The sequence below is a fragment of the Sparus aurata genome, chromosome 6, assembly GCF_900880675.1.
Source record: "Sparus aurata chromosome 6, fSpaAur1.1, whole genome shotgun sequence".
Classification (NCBI taxonomy): Eukaryota; Metazoa; Chordata; class Actinopteri; order Spariformes; family Sparidae; genus Sparus; species Sparus aurata.
This window is the reverse complement of record NC_044192.1, coordinates 20,343,199-20,361,437: the sequence shown is the minus strand read 5'-3', so window position 1 is coordinate 20,361,437 and position 18,239 is coordinate 20,343,199. Positions and strand designations below refer to the sequence as shown.

At 42.6% G+C, this 18,239-nt stretch overlaps 1 protein-coding gene across 4 annotated transcripts in view; it reads right to left on the bottom strand.

The window, feature by feature from the left end:
• The window catches only part of celsr2 (cadherin, EGF LAG seven-pass G-type receptor 2), a 67,750-nt gene extending 50,117 nt beyond the window's left edge, over nt 1-17,633 (bottom strand). For all 4 annotated transcript variants that reach the window (XM_030419333.1, XM_030419334.1, XM_030419336.1 and 1 more), the window contains exons 1-2: nt 17,496-17,633; nt 11,063-14,937 (exon numbers count right to left, since the gene is read on the bottom strand). In XM_030419333.1, coding sequence (XP_030275193.1) covers nt 11,063-14,603 — 3,541 coding nt within the window. In that variant the 5' untranslated portion in view covers nt 14,604-14,937; nt 17,496-17,633. The remainder of the gene's footprint in view (nt 1-11,062; nt 14,938-17,495) is intronic.
• Between the last annotated feature and the right edge of the window lie 606 nt (nt 17,634-18,239).

Sequence of the window (18,239 nt, the reverse complement as noted above, 5' to 3'; positions counted from 1 at the left end):
AACAGCCTTGAATCACATACATTAATTACTGAGGCTTTGCTGCTGTATGTGTGTATGCGTGTGTGACCCTGACTAATTTATTACATTTCACTAGTTCCTTCTGAAGCTCTTTCCCTCCACACTCACACAGATCAGTTGTGTCGTCACCTTGACACGTTTATTGCCCGTGTGAGACTAAGCCTTACAGGTGCTGGGACCCGTCAACATGGGGCCCACCGGACTGTAAATCTGGCCAAGAGTGAAATCAGACGAAGCCGAAACACTTGTTTAAAACTACAGAGGACAACTGGAGCCACAACTGTTCCAACACACACTGTAACTGAGGGGCCCAGACACCCTAAACTAACTAGGGCAACTGTTGCACTGTCTCATGTCTTGGCCAACAAAGCTGCACTTGAACACACCGCAAAAGCTACAGCGGGTGACTAACTAGCTTGTACATTCTTCCATTCAGAAAGGGAAATTGGTGGACTCAGGAGTACAAATCATTGTTATGATGAAGCATTTTGACCCCCTTCTTGCAAATATAGCCACTTATAATAGAGAATATGACAAATGGGAAATCGTGGACACTATGAGATGATGCAGATGCTTACTGATGGCCAGAAAATGTACCGTTGGCCTTGTATGTCATGGTCCTAAAATAAATAAAGTGCAGTTTGTTTAATTTTTTGTGAAATCGTCAAAATATGATAAATAATTGACTAACTGTGTTTATTTTTAAGCATCTTTTTTAATTCATGGCAATGGACCTCAAGTGGACATACAGGAACAGAAAGCACCCAGCGGGACAACAGGCTTAATCCTCACCTTCATACCAGTCAGCATGCTGAGGTTCAATTAACACCCCCATTAAAAAAGAGAAAAAAAAAAAACAGTGCTGGACAGACACTAATGCGTGCTGATGAGGGTTAAAGACCGAATGAGCAGGAGTTTATCATGATGCTGGAGCTCTGTGGCTCAGTGCTCTGGCAGTGTTTAAAAGAAGTCTTATATCTGTTAGATCAAGCTTATCAGATGTCTCCTTCATTAAAAACCAAGTGCACTCTGTTCAGTGTCGATTTAATTTAAAAGCTGGAATCTCAAGATCCGGTGATCAAAAGGGATGCAGTAAAATGTGGCCTGCTTGAATTAACCGGGGCTGAAAGGTGAAACACACTCAACTGCTGCTTGAATGGGGCATGATGACTGGTTGGGGGGTGGGGGCTATGCATTGCAAAGGGAGGGACAGATTTTTCATCTCATTACCCTTACACACCCCCCACCTTCACCCTTCTTCCTGACCCCCCACTAGACAAGCAACGGCCGAGGCTGACATCCCCCCCGCCAACACCACCACGCTCTGCATAAAATACTTTAACGACGCCTGCCAGGGCCTCCATGCACCTACAGCGATTTACATCACCATCGAGCCAACAGGAATCAAGAGGAGCCTTTCAACAAAGACCACAGCAGGCTGAGAGTCCAAATTCTAACCCAACTACTCATTTTTGACTCACTATAAACAAACCTGGGTCTAGAAGTATGTAATCCTAGAAGGGAGGAAATCACATTTTTAATAGTTAATAACTTAAACTCTTTATTTCTAGATATTTAATCCAATAAGTCAGTTTCGGTTTTCATTTCATTATTCTTAACATGTTTTAAGATTCAACTTTACTGTTTTTGTTCTTCTTGTTTTCACATGTAAAGAATAACAATCAATCAAAAAATCATAATCTGCCTTCAAAACATCATTACATAATTGATGGTTAACTCTACTTGATATCATTAAACTTCCAGATTCCCATAAATATTATTACTGCATGATCTCTCGTCCCAGAAGTAGCTATGATCCAGTGATTTCACCTGACTTTTCCTAGTCACAGTGAAATGGGTGTTACAGTGTTTTTGTATCAAAATGATATAAAACATGGTAACTGGAGCTTTAGATTTGCTAGTAGACGGATTTTGTATAAATCTTCTCATCTAAATTTTCACAATATAGCCAGAACATTTTCTTTCTGTTTCAGGAAGAGAACAATTAATTAATATTGAATTATATCAAGCGCACAATAGGAGATCGACAATTATCGTGGACAAAGGATTTCAAGGGTTGAGAGGGCTGAGAACGTCAAAGCTCCTCTAATCACCCAAAACACTCTTGAACTACCGTCGCTTGGGAATTTTTCAGCTGACGTTGAGAGCAGACCGATGCAGCTTTGTGGTAGATCTGGGATAAAAAGCTCCTCACCTCCACCAGGCTGAAAACTATTATTGGCTCCATTGTTGGGAAAAGGCTGAACCACAAAATCAAACACATCTGAATGCCAACAGATCATGCACAAGAGAAAACCTACTTGCAAATCGCACTCTCAGAGGAGGGAACGGACAGCATGCTCAGACTCCTACGCAGCAGATTTGCTGTTATCCGAGCAATGTTGAGGCCGTTACATCAGTCAACACAAATTACGCCGAACATCATAATATGCAATTATCAATTCCACAGTGTGCAAGTATGTGCATGAATGTCTGTTTGTGTTATGTGTTTTGCTTTAGAAGAGAAAAACATACAGGTTAAATAAATATTCATGCATCCCTGACCTTGTTTTTGAAATGATTCAAATCCAGACATGCTGTAATTTGCTGTTTTATGTTCTCTGCTGATAAATTAAGCTTAAGTAGTTAGAAAAAATAAAGATCAGCTGTAATGATAAACACAACACAAAAACACCTAATTCCTGCTGCGCCTGTGAAGTCAATAATGAAAACTGCTTGTGCAGCTCAATGTCAGCCCAAGGATTTCAATCCAGAGGATTGAGTGCAAACCCACAATCCCTCTACTGATTTCTCCATTCAGGAGGAAAGCTGACTATGTTGGAAAGAGGCCATTCGTACTCATTTGCGGACCCTGCCACAGCATCCCCTGATGACACTTTTCTGCTGTATCTGAAAACCACGAGAAGAGGACATTCCACAGATTCTTCCTCTATGGTGAAGCGGCTTTAGAGCCATAGAAAAGGATCTGAACACTTCCAATCAGAGCATTTGCATATCAAAGGAAAACTGCTGTCAGCGCTGTAGTAAAGAGACATTAGCATGCAGGGACGTGACGTGACCAGAGGCTGTTATTCAAACGTACCAATAGTCACTTGATATATATTGGATACTGAGCATCAAGCAGCACAATCATGACTTGAGCTTTCAAACAGAGAAGGCAGCAGCTCAAAGTTATATACCAGTTTTGATACCAGTGACCAAAAAAATAAACAAGCTATTATATTAACTAATCCTGACAGTTTAATGTCAGAAGTAAATCATTTTTGGAAAGAAAAAACCGGATGACAGCCTGCTCAGATCAGCAAATGTAAAAAAAACTTCCACCTGAGTCTCCTCAGTAAACGGTATAAATAGTCACTCTCACTCAGTCAGTGCCACCAAACTGTGAAAGCACAATCATACCGCTGGAGTAACTCACGAGAAAAACCATCTGTTTTGTTAGCCTGATGCCCTCCTGTCAGCGTTAATATAAATTAGATGGTGATGTAACATCTCAAACTCCTGCAAGCTATGGTTCACCACCTCTACCAGTCACACCTCTTACCCTCGTGTCTTAACAGCCTAACGTTGACAGTTTGCACGGCACAGCTGAAGCGTATGAAACCAGGTCACTGTGAATTCTCTGGTTATGTTCAATGCTAAATGAGCGCAATGTAGCATAAAGGTAACGGCCTGTTAAACAAACATAATCTGTCATGTTCACTGTGTGAGAAACATGCACTTTCTGTACGCCAGTGGAGGTCTGGAGTTGTTTTTCCAACACAAAACACAAATACTCGTGAACTAGAACAGGACTTCCCAAACATGGACTCGAGAACCTCTTTATCAGCACCACCCATCATGTTCAAACTTTGATTTAACTGTCAAAGTGAAGGAAGTTTGTTTATGTTAATATTCATACTGAATATTGCAGAAGAAGAACACTTTAAACATAGCCACACATTCATAGATATTTATCCACTGCTTTTAACAATTCCACCCATTTATTATCATTAGTTAACTGTATCAGCCATTTATATTAGACTATTTCAAACATTTATTACTTCCAGTCTGTTCAGCAATAACCCAGTTTTTGTTAGCTTTTTAACACTATTACCTCACTTTACTTCACTTTTTCAACTATTTATCTATTACATTTAGTCAATTAAACCATTTATTGAGTACGTTTAGCTAATGCAACTATTTATCTAATACTTTAAGCTATCTAACATTTTTATACTATTTTAGGCTAGCTATTTAGTTTACTTTTCTAGTGTTAAGCTAACTGAATGTGTGTTTTGTTTATTTTTATTTTTTTTTAAATCAAAATAGGTTTTATTTTTTTCAACTAGTTAGACCCGTCTTTCCATGTACCCCATAGCAACTGCAGCAGTAGCCTGGAACTGCATCACTGTACTGGAGCTTTATTATACTGTACATACTCAGTCAGAAGGGAAGATTTTTTTAAGTTCCTACATCAGACTGTACAGTAAATAGGATAATCCATGGATGAACAATAGGCCCGGTGAAACTGTTGTGAAGACAGTGGCACCGGGGCAAACAAGTGGACACAAAGACAGATGGAGGGGGGAAGCCCCAGACAGAGCAAACTTCTATTGTCTACTGGGATAGCGAGGACAATGCAGGACAACGCTGAGATATATGCAAGCACCACAAGGTCCTCACCCCAGCGATGCACTAGCCCTAATCCCGAACACGATTTCCCCTCCTGACACATATAGATGATGTCATCCCTCCTCTACACCCGCACCCTCACCCCACCTCAGCTCCTCTGGACCATCAATGCAACCAAGCGTAGCGGAGAAAGAGCCCACAGCAGGATGTTCTGCTGCTGGGAAACAAGCAGACAGCAAGAAATCGGATACCCTTTTGAGCGCATCTGTGTCACAATTCAAAGAGCTTAAAGACGACCCTATCATATCACCGCGAGCGTTGCACTCACGGGGGCCTCTGAAGTCTGTGACATGCAAGACTAAACTTTATCCTTCAAAAACACAGCAGATGGAAAGTTTATGTCTGAAGTCAGGTGCCGGCTGACTTGCTGCATGTCCTGTAAAAATGCTTACAGAATGAGAGCAGGACAGGTCAGTGTGTCCCGGACTATTACAGGTCCAAAGAAAGCCTTACATGCTTCACTGCAAAGAGGGAGAGGGGGACAGTTGCTCTTTAGAACTTTATGTGCCTCCCCTCCCCCCCATCTTCACTCCACAAAGGGGACCTTACCCCTCGTCCCCACCCACAAGGAATTTCTCAGGCATTGCTGGGTTCACCATGACAACTGGGTGCTTAACAAAGCATTTCTCTTAGGCATTCTTCCTTTCACAGGGGAGAGAAGGGGGGACAACAGTCAAAGGAGGGAGAGACAGAAGAGAGAGAGGAGGGGGGGGGCGTTAAGAGGGAGGGTGGAGGAGCTTGAAATGATGGGAGGGAACAGTGGAGGTTGCAGGGGTGAGAGCTATAGACCCGGCTAGATAGGAGAAAAATGGGGAATGGTGACAGGCAAACAAAAAGAGGGAAAGAGAAACAGGATCAAGGTGATAGGTGATGTTAAAGGAAGAGAAAGAAGAGAAACAGTGCTACAAACATTCCAAGCAAGCCTGCAAGTGTGACTAACGCCGACCAGGGAAGCACGGAGAATGAAAGGCGCGCATTACGGATGACTCCAGTCGCACAAAACATGGGCAGAGCGTTTGCAAGCTGTGACTTTGAGTCCTATGAATCAACCGTAAGGAAAACAGTAATTCATCAAGCATGAAGAGCACAGAAATCCAAGGTACACTCCGCTTGGGTGAAATAATTACATGAAGTGGCGAAGAGAGAAGCAATCAGAGTGGTCCAGCTGTTGGAGGCCACATGCACCCACACACACACACGCACACACACACACACACACACACACACACACACACACACAGAAATATACCAGATTTGTACAACTTGATGGGCTAGTGTTACAGGAGACAACCCCCATGAGAAAGTCCCTTCACCGACAGCTTAAAGGTTTATTAGATTATAATGAAATTACGCCGGCTGTGAATGTCTTGGCTCTTACTTATACAGTAATGCCACTTTGCTGTCAAACTTGTCTGAGCCAGACCTAAAGAGAGTTTTCTCCATTAATATTCCAGTCTAGTAACATAATCTGGCAAAAGGCAAAAGGGTTCTAAGACAACATAAAAACATGTTCAACCACATGGAATGTTTGGATACAAATATCCCACAAGTAAAACTAAGAATCTAAATACCTACAGCAGACATATTATGCTCACGTTTTTATTTTGGGTCACTACTAGAACAGGTTTACACCCTTTAGTGAACAAAAAAAACAATTTTCTCAACCTGCCCAGTTTTGTCTGCATCTTTATCTGAAAAAACTCTGTTTTAACTCTTCTTTTTAAGGCCTCCCTGCCTGAATACCTAGTCTGCTCTGATTGGTCAGCTCACACACGACTGAACAAGCATCGCTAACAACAAAAGAGAAGCTGTGTGAAATATATTGTTACATGCCAAACTATTTGCTAGGCAGAAATTATGCAAATGTTGGTGATGTTGTGAGATGTCAGAAAGTCACTGAATAAAAAGGGGGGACTACTGACGAGGCATTTCAGGAGCAGAGTTTTCTGTTGGAGAGAGAAGCTTCTGTTGGTTCAGACTCTGACATTTTAACTTTCATTTTATGTGCACAGAAACATATATAAACACTGAGGGAAGGAAAAATATTAAAAAAGCACAATAGGTCTCCTTTAAAACTAATTATAACAGGACCAAATAATCTTTGAGAAACCAAAGAACTTGATACACAAGCCTATAGACTGTTTGCGCCAGTAAACTGGGTCGAATGCCAGCAAGTTTGGCTCACACGAGTTTGAAAGTGAAGTGCCTTAACCTTGGAGCATCCACGGCCACTTCACACTTTAAAAGGGTCTGTTCTCCCGACAGCAAGCAGAGAGAGAAAATATATCTGCTGTCTGTCCACCATGTAATTTGAGCATCTGTACAACCTGCAGTGTGATGTGAGCTGAATCGAACTGCCATCATTAGTCGTGGAGGCGTGTTTGTCTGTGAAATCTCTGCATTGGCTTTTGCTAAGTGAGCATGGGGGTTGATATTGGCTTGGAATTTGATTAAAACAAGGACAAAGTGTCCTAATGGCATAGTTGTGATAATGTATACATTGTATATCTGCCACACAGGAGGTTCATTTTTAAGCGTGTAACTACTGCAGAGGCCTTTTATAGTGCAAGAAATGTATAGACATTGACATATGAACATAATAGTGACAAAACAGAAACAGAAACAACAAATCGACCTCATATTCAAACTACCAGGCATAATAAGGCGTTGAAGATTGAAGGATAATGAAGGATTAGCTACACTTTCTACATGGAAATTAAGAGGGCTTAAAGAATGAAAAAAATGCAGGGGGAAAATCTTTGCCATCAAACGCAAACACCTATTTATGCAGGCTCACGCTTGCCTGGGAACAGTTGATCAGCCCCAGAGTATGTCAACACTGGTCTGACAGATCCCAGGATGCAGCAAATCTAATCGCACAGACGACAACCAGCCTCTCGCTCTGCAGTGTGACCACAATACTGAAGTGACACATGGAGAATTATATCATCACATATGTCAGTTTTATTTTCAATGTGGCAGAGATGTGAGCTGTTATTCAACAGATCTGTGAAATCTGAAATAAGTTTCAGTACACTAATCAATTCAGACACCACCCTAATAGGACTTTATCGTTTTCCATTCATTTAGTGCATAGGAAGGCCCAACGCCTACACACCACTGCTGTAAATCTGACTCCTTCACTAACATTTTCCAATAGTTATAAGCACTAATTTATGCCAGTATACACAGCCATTGCACAACAAGGCAGCAGGATGATCAGGTTAAGTGGCTGTCAGATGAGTTTTTAAGTGCCTTGCTTGTGGTTTTCAATGACAAAAGAGTCAACCTGCAATCTGAAGAGTAATATTCTCTGTTGACAAGATCAGTCAAACTATTGAGCTTTTGCAGGAAAAGGTATCTCTTGTAAACACCTTTACCCTAACCCTAACCCTGACCAGCAGATCATACAGAAATCAACGAGCATATTGAACCCACCTGACCATGTCTGTAAAACTGCTGTTATTTCAAGCCATTTATCACCTCTGCCCTCCATCTTCTCAATTCTTTATAGGAAATTTTCATGCTTTGCAATGGTTTCTATGAGTTACTTTAAGTGTTTCTTATAGGGTAGGAATGTAAAATGGGGGATTTAGTGCATATCATTCAAGTGTTCATGACCAGTTCCACACATAGTTTACCTGCCTTTGTTCTTTTTCCTTCTATTTCTTGTAAGTGAATTTGTTCAACTGGGTGGCAAACTGCTGCCTTTGCAGGGATGATAAAACCACATTAAATTGAAATGAAATTACTCATGCTGTTTCTTTAAATATAGTTCACTACACACCACTTAACTCATTTTTATTTTCACCTCAGTTAGCATGACGGTCTGCAATTATCTTTATGGTGCATTTTTATTCAACTCCTAAACAACTCAGCATGAAGTGCACACTGAGAAGCTTTCAAGATGATGAGAAAATTAAATGACACTTAATATGAAACACATATAAATTATATTTATGGAAAGTGAAATATGCCAGTTAGACACTCATCTCACTGCCAGACTATCAATAAGCCGACATTTTGGCCTTTAAATGCACAATATGTAATTTCTGCTGCTAGAGGTCTCTCAATCATAACAAAATAAAAGATGTAGCTAGTGTAGGATCATGGCAGTGTTCATTTGTTAAACAATATTGTATATACCTCAAACCCTTCATACAATATCATATAATATTGTGACTAATTAAACTTTTTCTTTTTTTATTAATGTAACATGACCACAAAATGTATAATTTAAAGACTATACTGAAGTTAATTACATCATAAATTTAAACATTTTAAGCCAGAGTGCGGTCCAGTTTTATCTGCAAGTAATTACTGTACCTCAGGGAGTTGGGTCAATGTAAAGGATTATATTCCTGAATTCGACTTTAAGAAGATCATTCTAATCTGTGGATTATTAAAAGGTTACCTTCCCAAAGCAACTGCATAGGAGACACTCTAAACTTAAAGCAAAGAGTAGCTACATTAGGGTTGTTACATCCATGTCAGTCTGAAGAGCGGTGCTCAGAAACGATGTTAATCACAGTCCAACAACATACAAAAGAAGCCCATCAAAAATCGTCCATCATATGGGGCCTCTTAAACGACAGAATAAAGAGAGAGATAATGGGAAGACTTGGGAGGTCCCTGGAGGGAGAAGCCTTGGAAAATTGGGGTCAGCAGCATCCATTGGAGGAGCTCATCTTCCTACCCCATCTCCTCCTAAGACAGCCCCTGTCTAATGACGTTCCTGCTCTGTTACAGTACGACTGTATTTTCAAACATGTTCCCAGTTTATACAACCGCAACTTAACCCCTCCTTCCCTTCCCCCCTTCGTCCTCCTGCCTCCCTCTATGTCCCTCTGTCTCCTGCAGGGGTGCTGACACATAAACCCCAGCAGGTGCTGGACGCGGTGGGGAGACCCAGCCTCTAATTGGTCCATGTTGGAGTCACAGCTGTTGCCCCCAACCACAGCCTGGTATGAGCTCTAGTGCCTGCCCCTGAATCGACAGCTCACTATTGTTCTCCAGAGAGGTAATGCTCAGCTTCAATCCATTATAACAACTGCCCATTCCAACTATACAGTATCCACTATTTGGTTTCAACTCATCAGCAAACAAGAAAAGGCTGCCAGTCACTCAACGGACACAGTCTTCAGAAATCCCAAGGTCCTTCTCACTATTTTTGTTAAGGGTCTGATTTCATCTTTAACCTTGATGTCCAATCTCTTAAATACGCTGCGTCGTTCTGTTCCCTTTTCTCTTAGGTTGTGCCAAGGTCAAAGAGAAGGCAGATTTACAGCAGATCACACTGTGTCAAGTAAGCTCCAACAGAGGTTAACAACAACACCCCCCCACCTCTCTCTCTCTCTCTCCGTCTCTCTTTGTGAAATTCAAGTTCAGTCACATTTCTGGATCAAATAAAACTCTGCAATTTGTGCAGGCATGCAAAATTAACTGTGAATGGAAACACAGGCATCTTAAGACATGCAGGACAAAGAAGGCAACACGAGCAGCGAGCATGAGCAGTAAAGAATTGTCAGGCTTGTTTTGGATCTATATCACCCTTCTCATCAAGTCCAAACCAGTTGAACAAATACCGATTTACTGGTAAAAAATACTTACTTTGATCTCAACCAACTTTAGTGATTCACTGTTTTTATGTCTGATACATCAATAAACTAGCATCCCCTCTCTGTCAAATTTGAGCAAGGAAAAACAAGCCGGTAAAACAATACAACACTTAAAAAACATCAACCCTTTAACCTGACTCTATACAAGCTATAGAAATAGACCATAATCGAATTAGGTCTTTCTTTCTATGTGGGAGAGGAGGGAGTGTGGTGGGCAATTATGGGGCATGATCAGTCTGCCCACTGGAGTGTGGATCCCACAGGATACAGACGTGCTCAGACAAACAGCTATTTAAATCTCCACAATAGACAGAGCTAAATCAGGCCTCTGTACACAGGAAAGCTCCTTAATGAGGGGTCCAAAAAATTACAGAACCCGGAAATGAAAACAATCCACCTCGAAGAATTTAAATTCTTCAATAAATCTCTTGTGACTCGGTAATCTGAGTAATTTTTAGTGTGGGTGGAGTGGCTTATAAATATCTTTCAGTGAATATTAATCCGTCTTCATGAATATTTCTATTATAGGGAAATCACTGTGGAACACTGAAGCCAAGAAAGACATACTTAAGTCATCATCACTTCCATTATCCGGTGAAGTGAAGCGGAAATGTAAATGAGGAGACAGGACATGCTTGTGAAAACAGAGTGGTAATGCACCTCAGTGAGTCTATTTTTTTTACCTCACTGGGTGGAGTATGCAATTACAAAGAGTTATCTAGGAGTCTCACCTGACACTGAGATCCTCATGGAGGCCTCCAGGGGCCGGTTGTTATCCAGAGCCTGGCTCAGCTGGATCTCCCCCGTGCTTTGGTTCAGGAGGACCAAGTTGAGCTCGTTTCCCACCTCAAAGCTGTAATGGAGCTGATCTGAGACATCGGGGTCGTGCGCAGGGATGCGTCCGATCACTCCGGTGGGGAAGCTGTTCGATTTGTCGGTCACGTAGTTGTTGAAGATGATCTGGAAGTTTTTGAGGACGGGCATGTTGTCGTTCTTGTCGACAAGTTTGATGTGGATGGTGGCACGGCTGACCAGAGGGGCCGAGGTGGCCTGGACCACGATGACATACTCGGATCTCAACTCATAGTCCAGGTCTATCAGTGCAGTCAGTTCTCCAGAGAAGATGTCCAGCTGGAACACCTCTGGGATGTTCCCCTCCACTATCTGGTACATAATCTGTGCGTTACTGCCTTCATCTGGATCTGTGGCAGAAATATGAGCAACTACGATGCCTATAGGACTGTTTTCCTCAACCATAATGTCAAACTCATCCTTCTCAAACACAGGGGGGTTGTCGTTCACATCTAGGATTGTAACATGGATGTTTACTGGTGTTTTCAGGGCAGGAACACCTTTATCTACAGCGAAAGCCTGCAGGCTGTAAACAGGTACATTTTCTCTGTCTAATCTGCGAAGTGTGCGAACAATCCCAGAGGTGGATTCAATTATGAAATCTCCATCGCCGTCCTCCCCGCCTTGGAATGTGTAAAAGACGCGGCCGTTGAGTCCAGAGTCTCTATCGGTGGCAGAAACCTGGACCACGCTGGTGAACACGGGAACATCCTCCATAACAGAGCCCACATAGTTGTCTCTGAGGAAGCGGGGGGAGTTGTCATTCACGTCGTTCACCAGTATCTCCAGGTAGGTGGTGTCAGACTTCTGAGGGATGCCGTTATCCCGAGCAGTGATGGCCAACGTGTAGGAAACCTGGTCCTCATAGTCCAGCTCCATCTGTGTGGTGACAGCTCCTGTGTCTGGGTTGATGTCAAACTGAGGGATGCTGTCGTCCATAAAGTAGGTGATGCGTGCGTTCTCACCTGTGTCTTCGTCTGTGGCACTTATTACAACAACAGTGGTGCCTACAGGCCTGTCCTCATTGATGTTGACAGTGTAATGTGAGCTCTGAAACACAGGTCGGTGTGTGTTGGCGTCGGTGACGTTAACAAACACCTTAGCCGTGTCATAGAGTGTTCCATCACTTGCAGTGACCGTGAGGACGTACTGGCGTTCTAGTTTGTAGTCTAAAGGCAGCGCCAGGGTAATGAGCCCCCCTCCACTCTGACTCGTGATGGAGAACCTGTTGCGGGTGTTTCCACTGGATATCTGATAGGTCACCACACTGTTGATGTCCTGGTCCACAGCTGACACTGTCACCACGCTGGTCCCCACTGCTGCATCCTCATTCAGTCGCATGTAATACGCCTTCTGAGTGAACTCTGGGTTGTTGTCGTTGACGTCCAGAATAGTCATGCTAATGCTGGCTGAAGAGGACATGACAGGGTAGCCGTGGTCACGGGCCTCCACTCCAAAGTTGAAAAAATCTACACTCTCCCTGTCCAACTCGGCTGCCACAACAATCCACCCTGTGCTGTTGTTGATGCTGAAGGGGAAGTTTGGCGTGGTGTCAGTGAGGCGATACTCCAGCCTGGAGTTGTCCCCAGAATCTGCGTCCACTGCTTGGATGTGAATAATGGAGTAGCCCAGGGGCACGTTCTCCAGCACTGTAGCCTGGAATGGAGTGCTGACAAAAATGGGGGCGTTGTCGTTAACATCCAGCACCTGCACTGTAACCAGACCGCTGATGTTGGACAGCGGAGGGCGTCCTCCGTCCTGAGCTCTGATTCTTAGGGTGTACTCTTTATTGGCCTCGTAATCCAGGTGACTCACCACGTCCATTTTACCCGTCTGAGCATCAATATAAAACTGCCCCCTGGTGTTTCCGCTCATGATGCTGAAGTGAACGACAGCGTTGCTCCCTCTGTCCTGATCTGTGGCGGTCACCTGCAGGATCTCTGTGTTAGGGGCCATGTCCTCTGGCACCTGGACCACATAACGTTTCTCACTGAACTGCGGAGCATTATCGTTGTCATCCTCGACCACAATGTGAACTGTAGCTGTGGCGCTGCGGGGCCCGGGGTCACGACCTTGGTCATTTGCCTCAACTAAGAGCATATAGGCTTCCACCTCCTCTCGGTCAACAAGACCTTTGGTGCGGATTACACCAGACCTGGAATCAATCTCAAATACATTATTGGACCCGTTACTATTGATGACACGGTACAGGATGTTTCCATTAACAGGTGCGTCCCCGTCTGTGGCCCTCACAGTCAGGACCTCATAGCCTATTTCTAGATTCTCCCTGATGCTTTCCTTGTAGTCCTCCTGCTCAAACACGGGGTCATGATCATTGGCGTCACGGACTGTGATAGTGAGGGTGGCCATGGCTGTACGTCGAGGCGTGCCATGGTCGACGGCGGTCACACGGAACACATGTGTGTCTTTAGTCTCCCGGTCCAGCACCTCTACTGTGGACACAGCCCCGTTGGCCGGGTCCACAGCAAAGAGGTTGTTGGAGCGGCTATCAAAGAGAGCCTCTATGAAATACTCCAGCCTGCCTGCCTCCCCCTCATCTGCATCCACTGCTTTTAAAACAACAACAGGAGTCCCAACTGGCTTATTCTCTGCCACAGACACTTGATACATGGGAGGCTGGAACTGGGGGCTGCTGTTGACGCTTCTCCTCCTCCTGCTCACAATCCCTGAATCCGACTGAGCTGCCTTTTCTAACAGCTTCTCTATGTGGCCCTGCCTGAAGGGGCCCTGCCCCACACGCCAGTGGACAGAGACAGGTTTGACTTTAGCACTCAGTCCATTTCCTGTGAGCACATCACAGAGCAGGTCTAACTCCAGGAGCGTGTCCTGCCTCCAGCACAGCGTCTCAGACACAAACAAGTGCCCCTCTGAGAAATAAAAGTTAAGGCTGTTGGCGACTTTGCAGCGGATCGGGGCTCCTGGTAGCAGACCCCCCACTGAAAATAAAGCAGAGCCTGCTTGGTGGCACTCTGAGCGGTGTTGGCTGTGGCCGCTAAACAAACTGAGGACCTCCATGTCCCACTGAGGTTTTCTTTTACGCTTGATTGAACAGTTCCTACCGTGAACATGCACCTCGTACTGGCTGGTGACGAGGTGCCTATAGCTGGAGTCCGTGCAGTCAGCCACAGTGTACAGGGTGAAGGGGTTGGAGCGCAGCGAGGGGCACTTTACAGAGTCTGAAACAAACACAATGCCCGCCGCCGCGTCTGTCTCCAAAAACCGCTCCATGAATTTTGGAGCGAGGACCTGATCCAAAGCGCACCGTGCGCCCCGCTCCACGCCGGCCACCACTGTCCTTGTCCCCGCATCCTCACTGATGTGAACGGTGTAACAACGCGCCAGCGAAACCAGTTTACACCACCAGAAAAATAACAACAAATCCCATTTTACGAAGTGCATCGCTCCTCAGTTTGTGTTCAGCCGGCTCTCCGAGTGGGAATGTCTTCAGCTCCGTATTCCTTTAAACTTTCCGCCTGTGAGTTTCCCTTTGTTGCAGAGGAGCCATGCTCTTAGCGGGCACACTTCTCTCCGGTCACCCCGGCTGATTTGAAGAGGCAAACCCGCAGTCACCTTGTCCGAAGCGGCTCACACACCATTCACACACGCCGGCAGCAACAACAGCAGCAGCAGCAGATGCAGCACCTCCGCTCCGTCCGCGCAACTCCGCTTGAATGGTGGAAAAATGGCTCCTGCTGCCCCCCCCTGCGACTTGAGGCTCCTCATTATCATAAACCTGTGTGTGTGTGTGTGTGTGTGTGTGTGTGTGTGAGAGAGAGAGAGAGAGAGAGAGAGAGAGAGAGAGAGAGAGAGAGAGAGAACAGCTCTGTTAGGGGTCTGCGCACTTGACAAAAACCCTGCCACTGGAGATAAATGAAAACTTCCTAAAAGCTTCATTTATTAACTGAAAACAAAAACTTTCATTAGATATCATTAGTTAGTTTACTTGACAGCATGTTATTGATTATCTTTTTCATTTGTTGTCGTTGTTGCCAAGATTGAATGCTGCTTACACAACCACCACATCAAGAGCACCTCAGCTTGTGTTATCCTAACATTTTTTTTTTTTTCAAGAATAAAACACTTGAATTGTCAAAGACAGAAATCTCTAAGCAGTGGTAGCACATACACAAGCCCAAACCACTATGACTTAATCAGTGACAAACATATATGTTAAATCCACCAGTCAACTCCAAAATGGGTTTACTTATTAACAGGCACACATTCCTCAAACTTTAGGTTTGGAGTGTTTGAACCCAAAACACCAAGAATGTTGACGCTGCTCTTTCACTGGCTGCACCTTGTTTTAGAAATCTGCCAACAGAGGATCATTTTAATTCAATTATATTCAATTCACATGAATGAATTTGGACTGAGTACAGACCAGTAAAATCTTTGATGAAATAAATAAATTAAAATGTTGAAAAGTGTAAAACGGTTCTGAATCTAATAATGTGCTGAATCTCAGTGACACCTAGTGGGCAAACTGCAGTCTCGCAGTCTCCACCAGCACAGACATTATTCATGCCGGTCACAGTATTTCCATGAGGACATTTGCATCTGAAGAAATGCAAATGTCATCATGTTGTGCTGAATGAATGAATGAATGAGGCTCTTTCTCAACAACTGTTACAAGTAAATCTACAAGGCAGTTTTCATGCAATACATCTGGTGTTATTATGAAAAAAGCACTGAGATAATGATTTCACTACAAGGTCAAGCTGTCCTGGAGCTGTCAGTCATCTCACATCATCTTCATTAGCGGATGGATTTTGCCTAGTTGTCAAGGATAGATGTCACATTTCTCATTTTTTCTAAGCACTTCAAGGACTTTATCACCATCTTGCCATAAAGGCTGAGGTCTATTCCTGAGCTTGGAAACAGGATCTTTCAAGGAGTCTTAAAAATCAGCTGTCTGTCAAGTAAAACCCCCACCGGGGATCAAGAAAATGAAAATGTTAAATAAATGATTATGGCGACGTGACTAAAATGAAAAAATCATCAAAGTGGCAGATAGATGTGGTGGATTCTATCATTTAAAGATTATCTTACACAGATTAATTTATGCTTAAAGTTGTGGTCTTTATATCTTGCACAGGACATAAAAATAAAATGTTTTCCTCTTTAATTTGTTTTAATAGTATCAGCCCCTTTTCCATAGTACAGAAGTCATTTTCAACCTCATCAAAATGTAATAGAGATGGATGATTTATTCAACAGTGTGTTCTCACTCAAAGTTCAGATGATATCAAATTATGAGAGTTTTAGAGATGATACTATTTAAGTGTAAATTAGAACTTTACTACAACAGAAATTAGTATTTTTTTAATTGAAGCAAATCAGGGCATGAAGATATGTAGTTTTTTTGTCAGTGACATCAGTAAAATGTTGTTCCAAAAAAGCCAAAATATGTCACCAGTTGCAGGTGATTTGGTCAAGAGGATGGTAAATTATATAACATATAAAGGAAGGAGCCTCAAAAAGTTGAAACCATCATGCAGATGAAGAGATGGACGGATCAACCAACTGGGCTGACACTCTTAATAAAAATTGAAATATAACAATGTATAAATGCAGATATAAATACTAAGTTCTGTACAGGTAGACTTTATGCCTTAAAAAGGTATTGGGTAAAAGGACATAAGTATATTTATTAGGTGTATACATTAGCGTTATAAAGTGACTAAAATTAACTTATGAGGACCAAGATCAAAAGCACTGATTCTGCAAAATTGCACAATTAAATACAAAGTGCAGCATTTGATTATTGGCTAATTACTGATCCATTTTTGTGTATATCAATTTAATGTTGCAGCTGGTAAAAGTCAATCTAATTTTAATTAGCCTACTTTCGCTGCTTTGTAGCCTGTGAATTTTACTAAAGGATTGATAAAAGTTTATCCTTAATCTATGTCAATGCACTATCATTTATTTCTTGGTTATATATTGTATTATTAATCTAGATCAGTAACTAAAGTTATCATATAAATGTCGTTCAGTAAAAAGTGCAATATTTGTCCCTGAATTGAAGAAGTAACGTTAACATAATTTCACGTTACATGTAACGTTAGCTACTAGTAAAGTAACGTAAGCTTCAAGTACCTCAATATTATACTTAAGTACAGAACTGAGTAAATAAGTAATTATTTACATTACTGTCTATTTGCTTCAGAGTTTGTAACCCGTAGTCAGGGCAATGACATATTTATTTTACAACTGTGAAAAAAATAGCAAATGTTAGCATGCTAACACGCTAAGGCTAAACTAAGACAGTGAACGTTGTAAACATTTTACCTGCTAAACACATTTGCATTGTCACTGCGTCCATGTTGTGAGGCTAGTATTTGCATTTAGCTCCCTCAGCCGTTTCAGCCACTTAGTGTCGACATCTTGTTTTAACTCTTAACAGGCAGTCTCAAAAAATGAACAACGATCGGCTTATAACAGACAAAATAAAGAGGAAGCTGACAAATGCTGCTAACTAGCATTTAACCGTTTAACCGTCCTTTAGCCAAAACTTAACCTCCCACTCAACTGACAGGCAGCAAAAACGTTTAGGCTAGTACATGTAACTTTATACACTTTGATGTAGATGACAGGCATTCCTCAAAGGGGCAGAAGAAATTGAAATCCAGAATTTTAATATTTACAATTTTAATGATTTTAATAATACAAAATCAGAAATATTTATATTTTCCACAACTGAATAAACAAGTTTTTCTCACAGGAAAATAAGGTGCCTGAACACTGTTTGAAGCTAGAAAGTTGGCAGGGTCTGCCGCATATCAACATAGTAAAACAGCATGAGATGGTGTTGTCCTTTAAATCATATGTACATTCAGATTATATGCAGCAAAGGGTCACAGATCCGATTTGAACCCTGGGCTGCAGCATTGATGACACAACCTCTTAACATGGGGCACACGCTGCCAACTGAGCTGCTGAGGAGCCCCACAAATACAGAAATCCGATCACAGCTGCATCAAAGTGCGGTATAAGCAACTTATTAAATGTTTATACAGCTTATGAATGCTTAAT